The sequence below is a fragment of the Petaurus breviceps genome, unplaced genomic scaffold (assembly GCF_028583685.1).
Source record: "Petaurus breviceps papuanus isolate PSGF00001 unplaced genomic scaffold, PetGlider_PUasm1.0 186, whole genome shotgun sequence".
Classification (NCBI taxonomy): Eukaryota; Metazoa; Chordata; class Mammalia; order Diprotodontia; family Petauridae; genus Petaurus; species Petaurus breviceps.
Window position 1 is genome coordinate 28,621,585 of NW_027185798.1, and position 12,849 is coordinate 28,634,433.

Below are 12,849 nucleotides of genomic sequence, written 5' to 3' on the forward strand. Positions count from 1 at the left end.
GGGGGAGGGGAGTGTTCAGGGTTAGGTGACTTGCCCTGTACCATATAACTATAGGAAGCATCTGGGGCAGGATCTGGATGCAAATCTTGTTGACTCCAAGCATAGTGACATACAAAGGTAGCGGGTAAGGTAGGCCTTTAGTTCAGAAAAGACTATGGCTGGATATATAACAGATCCAGAGGTCATTTGTAGAAAGACGACAGGGGGGAGTTGATGAACTCACCAAGAAATAAAGTATATAGAGTGAGAAGGAAAGACACCAGGATATAGAGATAATTCAGCAAAGGAGGCTGACAGATAAGTGTAGCCAGACAAGCAGAAGAACTAGGAGAGACCAGCACTATAAAAACCCCTGGAAAAGATAGTGGTCTAGGAGGAGATGGTGGTCAACAGAGTCAAATGCTGCAAAGATCTTAGTCAAGGAGAACAAGAATTGAGAAAAGGCCATTGGATTCAGCAACCTTAGAGAGGGCAGCTTCAGATGAGTCAGAAGCTGAACTAGAAAAAGTGTGAGAAATGAATGGGAGATAAGACAGTGGGGGTCATTGGGAGTATAGACAAGCTTTTTTGTAGGAGCTGAGCTGTAAAAGGGAAGACAGAGTATCTTAGTAGCTTAAGTATAGTAGCTTAAGAGGATGGTAGGATCAAATGAAGGTTTTAAGGATGAGAGAGATCTAAGCATATTATTAAGTAGATTGAAAGGAGACCCTGGATAAAGGCAAACTAAAAATTAAGAAACAGAAGGGATGGTCCAAGGGGAATGTTCCAAAGAAGACAGGAGAAAATTGGATGAAGGGAAAGATGTTGGTATTGGTAAAGAAAAGGGCCACTTTTCCCTACAAGGCTGGGGGGGAAGAAAGTTAGGGATGATGTTAAGTTAAATGTAGATCTGGATGAACAGGAAGCTCACAACAATCTCAATGTTCAAAGTCAAGTATGAATGAAGGTCCTCATCTGAGGGAAGGGGGAAAGGGAGGGTACAGGTGGCCTGAGGAAGCAAAGAAGGATCTTCTCATTGATAAACCAAAGTCTTTCCTCAGTCCTCATGTAGCCTAAGTGGTGCAGTGCACAGGGGATGGACCTGGAATCAGGAAGATCATCTGCAAGTCAGCCTTGGTTTGCCTCAGTTTCCTCACATGTAATCTAAGAATGAATGGTAAGAACACCTTCGGCCCAGGGCTGTCGTACAGCTCTATGAGATAATATTTCTTAAGTACTTTGCACACCTTAAAGCCCCATATAAAAGCTAGATATCATTAGCTGTTATTCCTTGACCTCTGGGCAGTATTTGATACCATCCCCTCCTCTGGCTTCTATGACACTGCCCTATCCCATTTCTCTGACCTTTCTTATTGCTTCCCTTCTCTAGCTCCTTTCCTGGCCCTTCCTCCTCACTCCCACCCCTTATTTTAGGGGTTCCCTAAGGTTATATTTGTTCTTGACCTTCCTTTCTCTACAACTCTCTCTCCCTTGGTAAACTCATTCACTCCCACAGTGCCAACTCCTGTGGAAGCCCAAGTCTTCCCTCCCTGCTCCATCCTCTAGTTAAGTGCTAAGGAAACCCCCAAATCCCCTCAGCCATCTTTCTCCCCAGTCGGCTCCTCCTCCCCTAAGTCTGCTCTTTGCCCTCCATTTCCTCCCTGCCCCCTCTCCACTCAGTCACCAAGCCTTAAAAGGCCCTCCCAGCAGTATTTCTTCGCACCTTTGTCTTCTTATGGCCAACAATACAGTTCAGGTCCTCATTACCTCTCAAAGCTCCAGAGGGCTGCAATAGTCTCTTTTCACTAATCCACTCAATATACCACTTGTCTATATATATATATATACATACGGTGCTGTCACTTCTCCTTAAAAAAACAACAAACCTCCAATGGTTCCCTACTGTCTATTCAAATAAAATCCAAACTTGTCAGCTTGCCATTCAAGGTTTTCCATGGTCCCACCCCCCATCTTCTCCCTACTTCCATGTATGTATGGACTTGCAAAGGATCCAGTTGCCACCAAAGTTCACAAAGGACACCACTTTCCATACTCCATCATTTATCATTACCAAGCATGTCCTATGTTCTCCTACCTCCAAACCACCAAAGCAAATATGGTCACTAAGTGAGAGAATGTAGAGAGATTACCATAAGTACATTTTCCCAAGGTTTCAAGAAGGAAATAATCAGGTGTCTTCTCAGGTGTCTGTGGCATGAGTAAAGAGACAAGGAAGGAAGATACCTATGGGATATCTAGGTGGAGGTGTCAAGCAGACAGTAAGAGATTCAGGATTAGAGCTCAGGACAAAAATGAGGGCTCTACAATAGAGATCTGGGAGTCATCTGAAGAGAGAAGATGATCAAATTCATGGGAGCTGATGAGATCACCAAGACGATATATGGAGGGAGAGAAGAGGGGACCCAAAACACAGTCCTGGGACACACCTATACATAAGTGGCATGACAGAGATGGTAAAAAGGAGACAGAGAAAGATAAACTCAACCAAGAGCTAGAAAGAGAACAATGACAGACCAGTGCCAAGAAAACCCAGATGCGAGAAGAGCACACTGAAGGAAGAGTGGTCAACAGGGCCAAAGAAGAACTGAAAGAAACCAACTGGCTTTAGCAAAAAGGACAACAATGCTGGCCTTGCAGAAGGGCAGTTTGACAGAAGCCACAGTAGAAGGGGTTGGGATGTGAGTGGGACTTGTGCATTATTCTCTCTCCATTCAACCTGTAAGCTTGAAGAGCAAGACCCTGTGTCAACTCTATGTATTCCATCAAGAATGCCCACAGTATCTTGCACGTAGCTGGGGCCTGATATGATGAAGATGCCTAAGGAAAAAATGGATAAGGCTCAAAAGCATTTGTTTCTAAGCTTCCTAGAAAGTTTGTCTATGTAGGTCCCTTGGTGAACAAGGGGACCTTATGTAACTATTCCTTTTGTCCAAATGATGAAGTGATCCCAAATTAATCCATGACAAAAGATACTAAGCACCTACTAATACTTTAGCTACCATAATGTTGTTAGGTCTAGCAAAACATGCCAATGCGTTTAACTTTTAAGAAAAAAATTGCCTAAATCTATACCTCACAGCCAGAAAGGCATTCTGGATTGTGTTTTTAATTTCCCATCTATATGCTAATTAAAACTTGGCTTCAGAAAGTTCTTCAAAATCCTCAAACTAATGCTGACTGATCAGAGAGACTGTTTAAGATACTGACTTCAGCATTTTCTGGAGGGTCAAATTTGGAAGTTGACAGGCACAGGCTCAAATGAAGGGCTTTCCCCTTCCTTCCCTCCTTTCTCCCACCAAGGATAAACAACAACAAACAAAAAAGTCAGAACAGAGACAAGAGTTCCAATCCAGACTCCACCACAAATCCTTCCTGGCATCTCGAAAAAGGAACGAGGGATATATCAGAGCAAAGGCACTAGAAATGTCCCTAAGGGAAACATCCCTGGTACAGAAGGCGAAGTTGTTTCATCAACACAGAGGGGAGTTCTTGGAGGTTTCTGACCACAAAAGCGATAACTACTTCATTATCCCATGAATCCCATTAATGACTTCAGGTCTCTCTACCTTTTGCAATAGTTCTGTATGACAAAAACATCTCATAAGATTGACTCAAGAGAAACAGAGAATAACTATACTCTTAATTTTGTTCTATGAGGTGTTAAATTTAACTTAAACCTGGAAAGTCAAAAATAGGCTAAAATTAAGAAGTCAACTGAAAGCTAAAATTAAACTTTCCTCTCTCCACAACTTCTACAGAGAGTCTGATTATTAACTTAGAAATAGAAAGGTATAAGGTACTAGGTCTGATGACCCAGTAACTTTCCCTGATTCAGGGTCTAGGAGCTACAAAGAAATATACCATATTTACCTGGTTTCGCCTGTTTCAGAACATCGCCCAAGCAGAAAGCAAGCTCCCTCCAGTTCCTGCAGCTGGGGACACCAGAGCCATTTCCAGATGAGATCATCTCAGGAACCAACAGCAGCAGCTTTCAGGAAAAGTGAATGGTGCCTCCTGGGGATGTGTCTTTGGCAAGCAATACTGCAACAATGCAAACTTTACTCTGAGAAGTGCTGACTCATGCCATGCAAAACTGTAATTTACCTAAAGCCTCTGGATGCCCTCTCTGAGCAAGAGAAGATGATCGAGTTCAGTCCGACTTTTTAAAATTGAGAACCAATGACTCAGATGAAGTACTCACTACCGGCAGTTTTGCTTGCTTCTGCCTCCCAGTGTCCAGGGACACTTTTCCTGAGAGCCCCTGAGGGCAGTTTCTGAAATTCCATCTGAGAACTGCAGGGGAGTTCTACAGTGCTAGGTTACCGCACCCTTCCATTTGTAAATTCTGAAGATTTCCCAAGGAAGGGGATAAAGAAAGTTACTTTGCATCTGGGTCACTGGCCCCTGGGAACTTACTTACCCATTCATCCCAGGCAAGTCAGATCATTCGGGTGAATTTGTCAATTCAAACCTGGCTCATTTCTCTTCTCTCCCCTTAGGCCTCTACTCTCCATTTCCTTTAACTACACAAAGCTTATTATTACAGAAGCACTTCAGCTATTCTATCAGCTGCAACTTTCTCTAAAGGTTTCCAGCAAGGCAAAGAGAAACCAAATTACCTGCCACTATATTAATTGAATAAGTAAGGAAAACAAGAAAATGAAAAAATAGCCATGAAATTCAAGCAGAAGCATCAGTACCCACTTTCCAAAGTCCTTGAGAGCCCAGTGAATTTCCATTTCTTGTTTTGCTTATTTTAAAAAAATTACTAGTTTATCATTATCTGTTAATATTTACTAAATTTTCCAACCATGTTGGCAACTATACTGGTGCCACACAAAGCACTTAAGACAAAATCCCTACTTTGTATCTGAGCACATCTGGAAAGAAAACAACACAAAACACATGCATCCACAGTCAGAAGCTGAGAGGAAGGGAAGGATGAAAGTGGGGGAGGGGAGGAGGGCGAGAGAGAGGAGGAAATTTGTATTCAACTCAATTCTTTATCCCCAAATTCCTTGGATTCTCTTTAATGCCATTATTTAAGTAAGGTATTTGCTAAAATGACTAAGGTTTTGTAACACATAAAATATAATTGTTTCTTTTTGTAACATCTTTCTTTACAGAAAAGGTTGTATTTAGTTTAAGAAGACTCCCTAAACTTCGTAATTAACCATTTTAAAATGATGAATAGTGTTTACTTTAGTTGCATTTGGTGAAAATTGTTATCTTTCATGCCACACTGCTAAAATAATTTTGTAGCTAACGATAAGAAAGCCCCATATCTAAATGAAAAGGGAAGAAACTGTAGGCAAAACAGGCCTTGGAGTTAAGACTACTAATGTAGCAACTTCAAGGAAAACAGACTCAGGAAAAAGGGCTTCTTGCTTCTTTTCATTGGAAGCAAAATGGATCTCTTAGGGTTTGAAAACACAAAGGGTCAGATGCCAACTGTGGTGCCATTCCCAAACAAACAAAGTTTACAAGAACCATCAGTTTTCTATACTTTTAATTATTTAGAAATTGGGAAGATAAGGAGAACTCCTATTCCAGTGGTTTACTGTTAGAGTCACTTGTATATTAACAAATGAACTGCATGAACTTAAGCTATGCATTACGGGAGTCTCACAGGAAATGGCCTTTAGCACCCACATTAACCCTATCCTTCAAAACACCAGAATGACAAGGGTGGCACTATTTGTACTAGGAGGCAAGCAGCTAGGTGGCACTATAATGCATAGAGCACTGGACCTAGGAGTCAGGAAGCCTTATCTTCCTGAGTTCAAATCCAGCCTCAGATACTTCCTAGCTGTGTGACCCTAGGTAAGTCACTTCATCCCATTTGCCTCAGTTCCTCATCTGTAAAATGATGTGGAGAAGGACACGGCAAACTACTCCACTATCTCTGCCAAGAAAACCCCAAATGGAGTCAAGAAGAGACACATACAACTTGAAATGACTTAACAATAAGTTGTTCAAGCAATCCCCATAACCTTCTTTGAGTAAGGGAGGAAGGAGACTTCATTTTTGCTATGTAAAAAATACTTATTTTCATCCGATATATACTATTCCCACATTCCAGACCTTCCCATTCCTTCAGGCACCAGAGAATTCATGGAAATACAGAAAGTCAGTGAGTAGAAGAAAACGAAACCGCTTTAGACTTGAAGCTCTTCCAGTACAGTATTTCAGAATTCAGACAGGTAATTGAGCTCCCAACAGCAATTTATAACAGGTTGTTTGATTTTTCATGGGTGGTCACAACAGATGTTTAAGGTTTATATATACACACACCCATGTTGTTTTGCTCCAGAGGAAATATGTAATGCTCTTCACAGCCCACGTTCCCTTTTCTTCCCTTGTATTATAGATTATAAACAATAAGTAGTTGTCAGAACAGAAGCAAAATACATCAGTTCTCAGTGCTATAAAATACTCCATAACTAAAGAAAACAGTGAGCTTAATCTATTTGGCAATCTTTGTATGCTCACAAGAAAGAAACTATACAATATCATAGGATAACTTGCTGTTTCTAAGCTGCCTTACTTTCTCCTAACATTCTTTCCTCATATAATGAACTCTCTCATGCTACTAACTTTTAATCTTTAGTGTTTGGAGATTTATGCTACTTTTTAAAAATTGGCGAGTGTGTCCTCTCTAGAAAGATGACATGGGATCTAATATAAAAAACCCTTTTATTATGATATGCATAAATCACAGTGGGACAGGGGTGGAAAAAGGATAGTCCACATCTAGCTCACTCCTCAGGGGCAGACATTTCCAGTAAAAAACCCTTGTGCTTTTTTCACTACAGGAAAATTCAAAGACTACACAAGCTAGATTTTACTTAATACAGCAAAATCCCAGAAATACTCTCTTACCCTTAATAAGAGCCAGGGAATAAAAGAGTTGAATTTTATTAATTTTGTGGGTTAAACCATTCTTTTTTGGGAGGTTCCTGGGGCAATAATCCTAAGTACTATTATATATTTCAACTATCAAATGAAGCCTTGTTACTCAGAAACATTTTTGTACCTGGGATGTCAAATAATAAAATTTTTGCCACTGTGAAAATTAAAGTTCATTTAACTCTAAGTCAAATAAAACAAAGGAAAAAAAGCTTTTGACTTACAATGATGTGCCAGTTTTACCTAGAAATTCAAACCTCAGCTCAAGTATCTTAAGAGTACCCCAATGCCAACTTATCACTGCAACATCAGCAAATACAGGCTTACTGTAACCCTGGAAGCAAAGACCTGCTGTATAAAGTGGCCTCTCCTGGGATACAAAACCTGTCGCCATAACAGGGATCATTCCATCCTGGGGCCAGAAAGACTGCCAGTCCCTTTAATCTTTAAGGAGCCACTTTCACTTTCAGACACTAGACCTCTGGCAGCCTAGGGTTCCAATAGTCCATACCACTTACTCTTTTAAAAAAAGAAAGTGAAAGCTGTGCCTTAGTATGTTGATGAAGCCAGGTCCCCCATAGTACCAGTCACTAGAATCTGCTCAGTTCGGAGTTCCCTCCATGCTTTGATTTTAAGAAAATTTTGCAGGAAAAATACGCAGGAAAGTGATCAATGACCAATAGCTATCAAGATCAATATTTGAAGCTAAACACCCACCTCCAACACACCAGAATGCCTGGTTTCCTAAATATCAGTAAGTGGAAAAAGTCAAAAACAGAGAAGAAATTAAAATTCCAATACTAACAAGTACACAATATGGAGATCTGACTCTTCAAGAGAAACAGGATTTAGGAATTCGGTGATTTGACCAGATCATTACCCTGAACAGCTCATCCCAGAAAACTAAGCATCAGAATTCTTGATAACCTTTAGCATGAGAAATTTCCTCCACAAAACTATTTCTGAATTTCTAATTCAAAGGAGAGTTGGGGGAGAGGGAAAGGGCAGTAAAGGGAGGGAAGGAATGAGAGGAGATGAAGCCCCTGATATCACTGAACAAATTTAAAGGCAAGAAAATGAAGTAACAAGGTAATGTTCCATCATTCCCTCTTACCCGGTTAACAACTCTCAATGGAATGACTCTGGGCTGCTACTCTGCAATCTAGATGGAGTTCATAAAGGACTGGAAATGTCCTCCTTGTATATCCACTGTCCTACCTTTATCCTAATTAATGTTAAACCTGCCTTTCCAGCTGAATTTTCACCATGATTTCCACTAAAAATACCAAAGATTGAGTTACTTCTACCCTATTCCTCAGCCTAGTGGAACCTTTGTTGACAGTTGACCATATTGTTTCAGTCTGACAGGTAGTTTCTACCGAGTAGATTGGATTACCTGTTTACTCACAGTTAATCTTCAAACTGGTTTCTCTGCAGGATAGGGAAATAAAAGAGTAAGGCTGTGCTGCATGAATATTCCATCCAAGCAAAGTAATGAGAGGCAGAGAAGGCAGGAGAGCTTCCAGAATCAGAACTTAACTGCACATTTCAGTAGTGCTTAAGAAAACACTCCATCTACCTACATGGCTGATGAGGAGATGAATTCCCAAAGGACTGTGCACTCTCCAAAGATTACTGTGCACACTGCTCTCTCCCTGACGTTCTTCAAGAGTTTGCATCATAAAATTCGCCTTACATTATTTATAATAAAATGGAAAAATACACTAACATACAGGAGTCCTTCAAAATGCCTTCCACTTTATTTGGAAATAAACTTCCAAGTTTATTTAAACCCAAATGCATCTGACTATGAATTCAGAAGAGTGCTTCAGAGCTCTTTCAAAACTATTCATTTTCCTTTCCTCTTATAAAAGAAAAGCCAAATGCTCAGAAGGGATGCCCAGTCAGTGAAGCCCATTTAAGTTTTAAAGTTGAGCAAAGGGAGGTTTTCTTGGACCCATTCTGAAGTACTTTCAGTTTTTTGGTGGATACATTCATAGAAATTGCTTGTGAAAATACTGAGAAAAAAGTTTACAGTGCTGGAACTATATAAAGAGCTAAACATTTCATGATAAAATTCAAGAAAAAAAGCTGAATTTTTAAAAATCAATTTTATGAAGTAATCTAATGAAGCGACATTTTGTAGCACCTAAAATGGCCAGAAAAAAAAAAACAAAACAACAAAACTTCAAGATTACTTTTCTAGCCCAGATACCTAAATTCAGTTGCAAGCATTACCTGAATCCTTCCCCTCCTTGGTATTTTTATCCAAGCTATACTGGTGCCAATTAGGCCAGAACAGAGCTGGCAGAGCCCATCAGAATTAAGTAGTTCAATTCAGGATCCAACTAGGATCTGCTGGGAAGCAAACCTATCTTAGCACTAATTAAGGTAGTTTTAAAAAGCATGAAAGATCTACTCACCAGGTGTGGTGCTTTGCGTCTGAAAGGCTTCTGCAAATGGTTTTCTTACCAAAGTTACAGCAATTGTCACAGTAACAATTTTAACAATGAGAGGGAGAAGAAGATCTAGGAATGGTAACATAAAGGATGGTTCCCACAGGCTTTCCCTCCCATTGCTTTCCTAAGGCACAGATGTAAAAGTTGTGAGATATATTCCAAAGTAGGACCAAGACCATCAAACAAATCAAGTTCGGATTTTACTCCTCATATTGACCTGGCTCTTCATGTCAACAGAAGGCCGACCTGAAAGTCATCTCCCACTCATCTCATCACACAAAAGCACCATGATAACAGTGATTTTTAAAAATGGGTCTCTTTTCTAGAAGCTTGGGGTGATTAAAAGCACTGTACCACCTTCCCAAAGCAACCCAGTCCTATCTCCAACTCCTGTTTACTTCTGAATCCAAGCTCACCACAGCACTGGCCAAAATATACTGACTGAAGACCCAGCATCATCCATCTGTTCATTCATCTGCCTGCTATATAATTTAGATAAGCATTCTTTATCTGCTTGGTTTTCCCTGTGTGTATGTCTAGGCCCAACTCTTTTGAATGATGATGGATCTCATGTAGTAGGCTCTGCAATGATCTATAGCTTAACACTTTAAGGGAATTGTGCAGTGCCTTTTAAGGACCCCCAAGCTTCTCCCTGAAACAAAGGCCCAGCTTTTTAACATTGATATTATTCTGGTGTCATTTATAAAGCACCTACTAAGCATTAGGGATACAGAGGAAGGTAAGGACACTTTCCCTGCTTTTGATGAGCTTAGTGATGACTTGTAAAACGAAATACACACATGGTAAACTGAAGAGAATCTCAGAGGGACTAAAATTAGGAAAGGCTATATATAAGGCGGGGCCTTTAGTTTAGACCTGAAAGAAGCCAGAGATTCCAGGAGTCAGAAATGAGAAGGGAGCTGTTGTTCATCCTTCACTCTCAAAGAGACCAATGGCATCATGGATGATATAGGGCAGTGCCACTGAAAATGTCCAGGACAGGGAGACAGTGTCATGTTTGTGAAAGAGTTAATGTAGCAAAGACACGTGGTGAGATGTGAGGAGGAAAGGGGGAGGTGTGAGAAGACTAGAAAGGGAGGAAGGAGTCACAGTTATGGAGACATTTAAAAGTCAAATAGAGGATTTCATATTTATCTTGGAGGCAACTGAGTGAAGAGGAAGGTGACATACTTTTTGACAGCTGACTGGAGGATGAGACTTGGGGAGAGACAAGGTCAAGAGACCAACTTTCAGGAAGCTATTGCAATAGTCCAGGTTTGAGGTGATAAGGGCCTACAACAGGGTGGCAGCAGTGTCAGAGGAATGAAGGGAGTAGATAAATATGAGATGCTATGAAGGAAGAAATAACAGGTCTTAGCAACAGATTGAATGACACACCTAGACTGCAAGACTGGGTATCTGGTGGTATCCAGGACAGTAACAGAAGTTTAAAATAGGTAAAGGCTAGGAAGTAAAAATGTGTGTAGTTTCAGACATGCTGTTGACTCTTAAGATGTCTATAGGACATCCCAGTCTGGAGTGTCCAAGAGTTGGTAATATATTCAGGACTAAAGGTCAGGAGAGAGGTTAAAGTTGGACAAACATCTAGAATCATCTCTACTGAGACACTAGTTGAATCCATGGAATTTGTTCTCCACCAAGGAAAAGGATATAGAGGGAGAAAAGAGCCCAGGACACAGCCTTAGCGAAAACCTTTGGTTAAGCTGGTGTGAGTCAAATGAAGATCCAGCAAAGAAGACTGACTGAGTGGGCAAGAAGACAGGAGAAAAGCTAAGGGAGACCAATGTCACAAATACCTAAAAAAAAAGCGAATATCAAGGAGAAAAAAGTCATTAGCAGTGTCAAAGGCTATAAAGAGGTCAAAAGGGATGAGAACTGAGAAAAGGTCATTAGATTTAGTGTTTAAAAGATCACTAGTAACTTGCAGAGAGCAGTTTCAGTTGAATGACTAAGTCAGAAACGAGATTACAGAGTTAAGAAGGGAGTGAGGGGAAAGGAAACTGAGGGCATTGGAGACTGCCTTCTTAAGTTTAGCCAAAAAAAAAAAGGGGGGTAAGTGATATTGAACAATAGCTAGTGGGGATGGGTGAGTCAAGTGAAGGGTTCTTTGAGGCTGAGGAGACATGGGTGTATTTGTAAGCAGTGGGGAAGCAGCCAATAGGCAGGGAGAGAATGATGATTAGTGAGAGGGGAGGATAGGGGAGGAGCAATGGGCTGGTGATGGTTCTATTCTGTGCCCTAAAACATGGATACCAGAGTCAAAGAATTAAAATGGCGTCACCCAAAGAGCAACACTGAAGCAAATGATGTGAATACGCTGCAATACATTACTGATTAAGAATTCCATATAATAGAAACATGGATGATGATCTCACTAGGAAGACAGAGAACTAAAACGAGACAGGACAATCGCACACAAGCGCCAGGGATACCAGATGGGCAGCCTGCATGTGCCTCACTAGTACCCACACATCAGATCTACAAGAAGACCCCCAAACAAGTTGGATGTTTATCCTGCAGAGGATTTACAGGAAACACATTTAAGAAGCCTCCAGAAGACATAGATGGGCTGGCCCAACTCAGTATTGCAGGAATATATCCACATGAGATTAAAGTACAAAAACAATCAGCAAAATGGAATCCTAAAATAGGTGCATCCATTGTAGAATGTTCAACATCCAGTACAAGGTATGACCATGTTAATTTAATTCTCCCTGAGCATTAAGTATTGAAAGCTGGAAGAAAGCTCTGATTTTCCCTGGCCTAGTCCTTCTTTGTACAATAGGCTGTTTATTCCATACTCATATCTCCTCCATAGTTCTACCCTACCCCTTCTCTAAGAAACTCCTCAAACTCACCACATCTGGAAACCTCTATATTTGGAACACTCCAGACTAGAAACTTCCTGTTTCCTAGGTGATCGGTATTTCCCTGCCTGTGACCTCAGGAGTGGGAAACCAATCAGACCTACCCGGCTAGGACCCCTCCTCACCCTATAAAAACACCTGAGCCACTCAGATCTGAGGTTGGCCATGACACTGTGGCTGATTCAGGAGCTGCCCCGACCCGAGAGCTGCCTGAGTTGCTTCGAAGTATAGACCTCTCAAGAGTCCATTGTGGATTTCTTCTTTCAGCTATGACTTGAAGAGCATTCTGCCTGAGGTTCTCTGGTGACATCCCTGGTGGTATCTCTTCCCAATCCCACTTCTGAAGTGTTAGCCATTCCTGTGTGAGGGGGGTTTGGTGGGCTCACCCAAGTTGGGAGGTGTCAGTCCCATACCCATTGTGAGGGGGTTGAAGGGACTGCCCTAGTGGGGAGGTGTCAGTCCCAGACCCATTGTGAGGGGGTTAAAGAGACTGCCCTAGTCGGGAGGTGTCAGTCCTGGCCCCATTGAGGGCATCACTGGCTGTCCTACTGTGTTTCCCCGATAATAAGACACTGTCTTATTATATTTTTTTT

General features: G+C 41.2%; 1 protein-coding gene across 2 annotated transcripts in view; it reads right to left on the reverse strand.

Moving 5' to 3' along the window:
• The window catches only part of RFFL (ring finger and FYVE like domain containing E3 ubiquitin protein ligase), a 67,609-nt gene that overhangs the window by 36,268 nt on the left and 18,492 nt on the right, over window positions 1-12,849 (reverse strand). The window contains exon 1 of one of the 2 annotated variants that reach the window (XM_069089931.1): window positions 3,871-4,391. The exons of the other annotated variant lie outside the window; for it this stretch is intronic. Coding sequence (XP_068946032.1) covers window positions 3,871-3,967 — 97 coding nt within the window. The 5' untranslated portion in view covers window positions 3,968-4,391. Of the gene's footprint in view, window positions 1-3,870; window positions 4,392-12,849 lie in introns of those variants that run through there. 2 annotated transcript variants of the gene reach the window in all.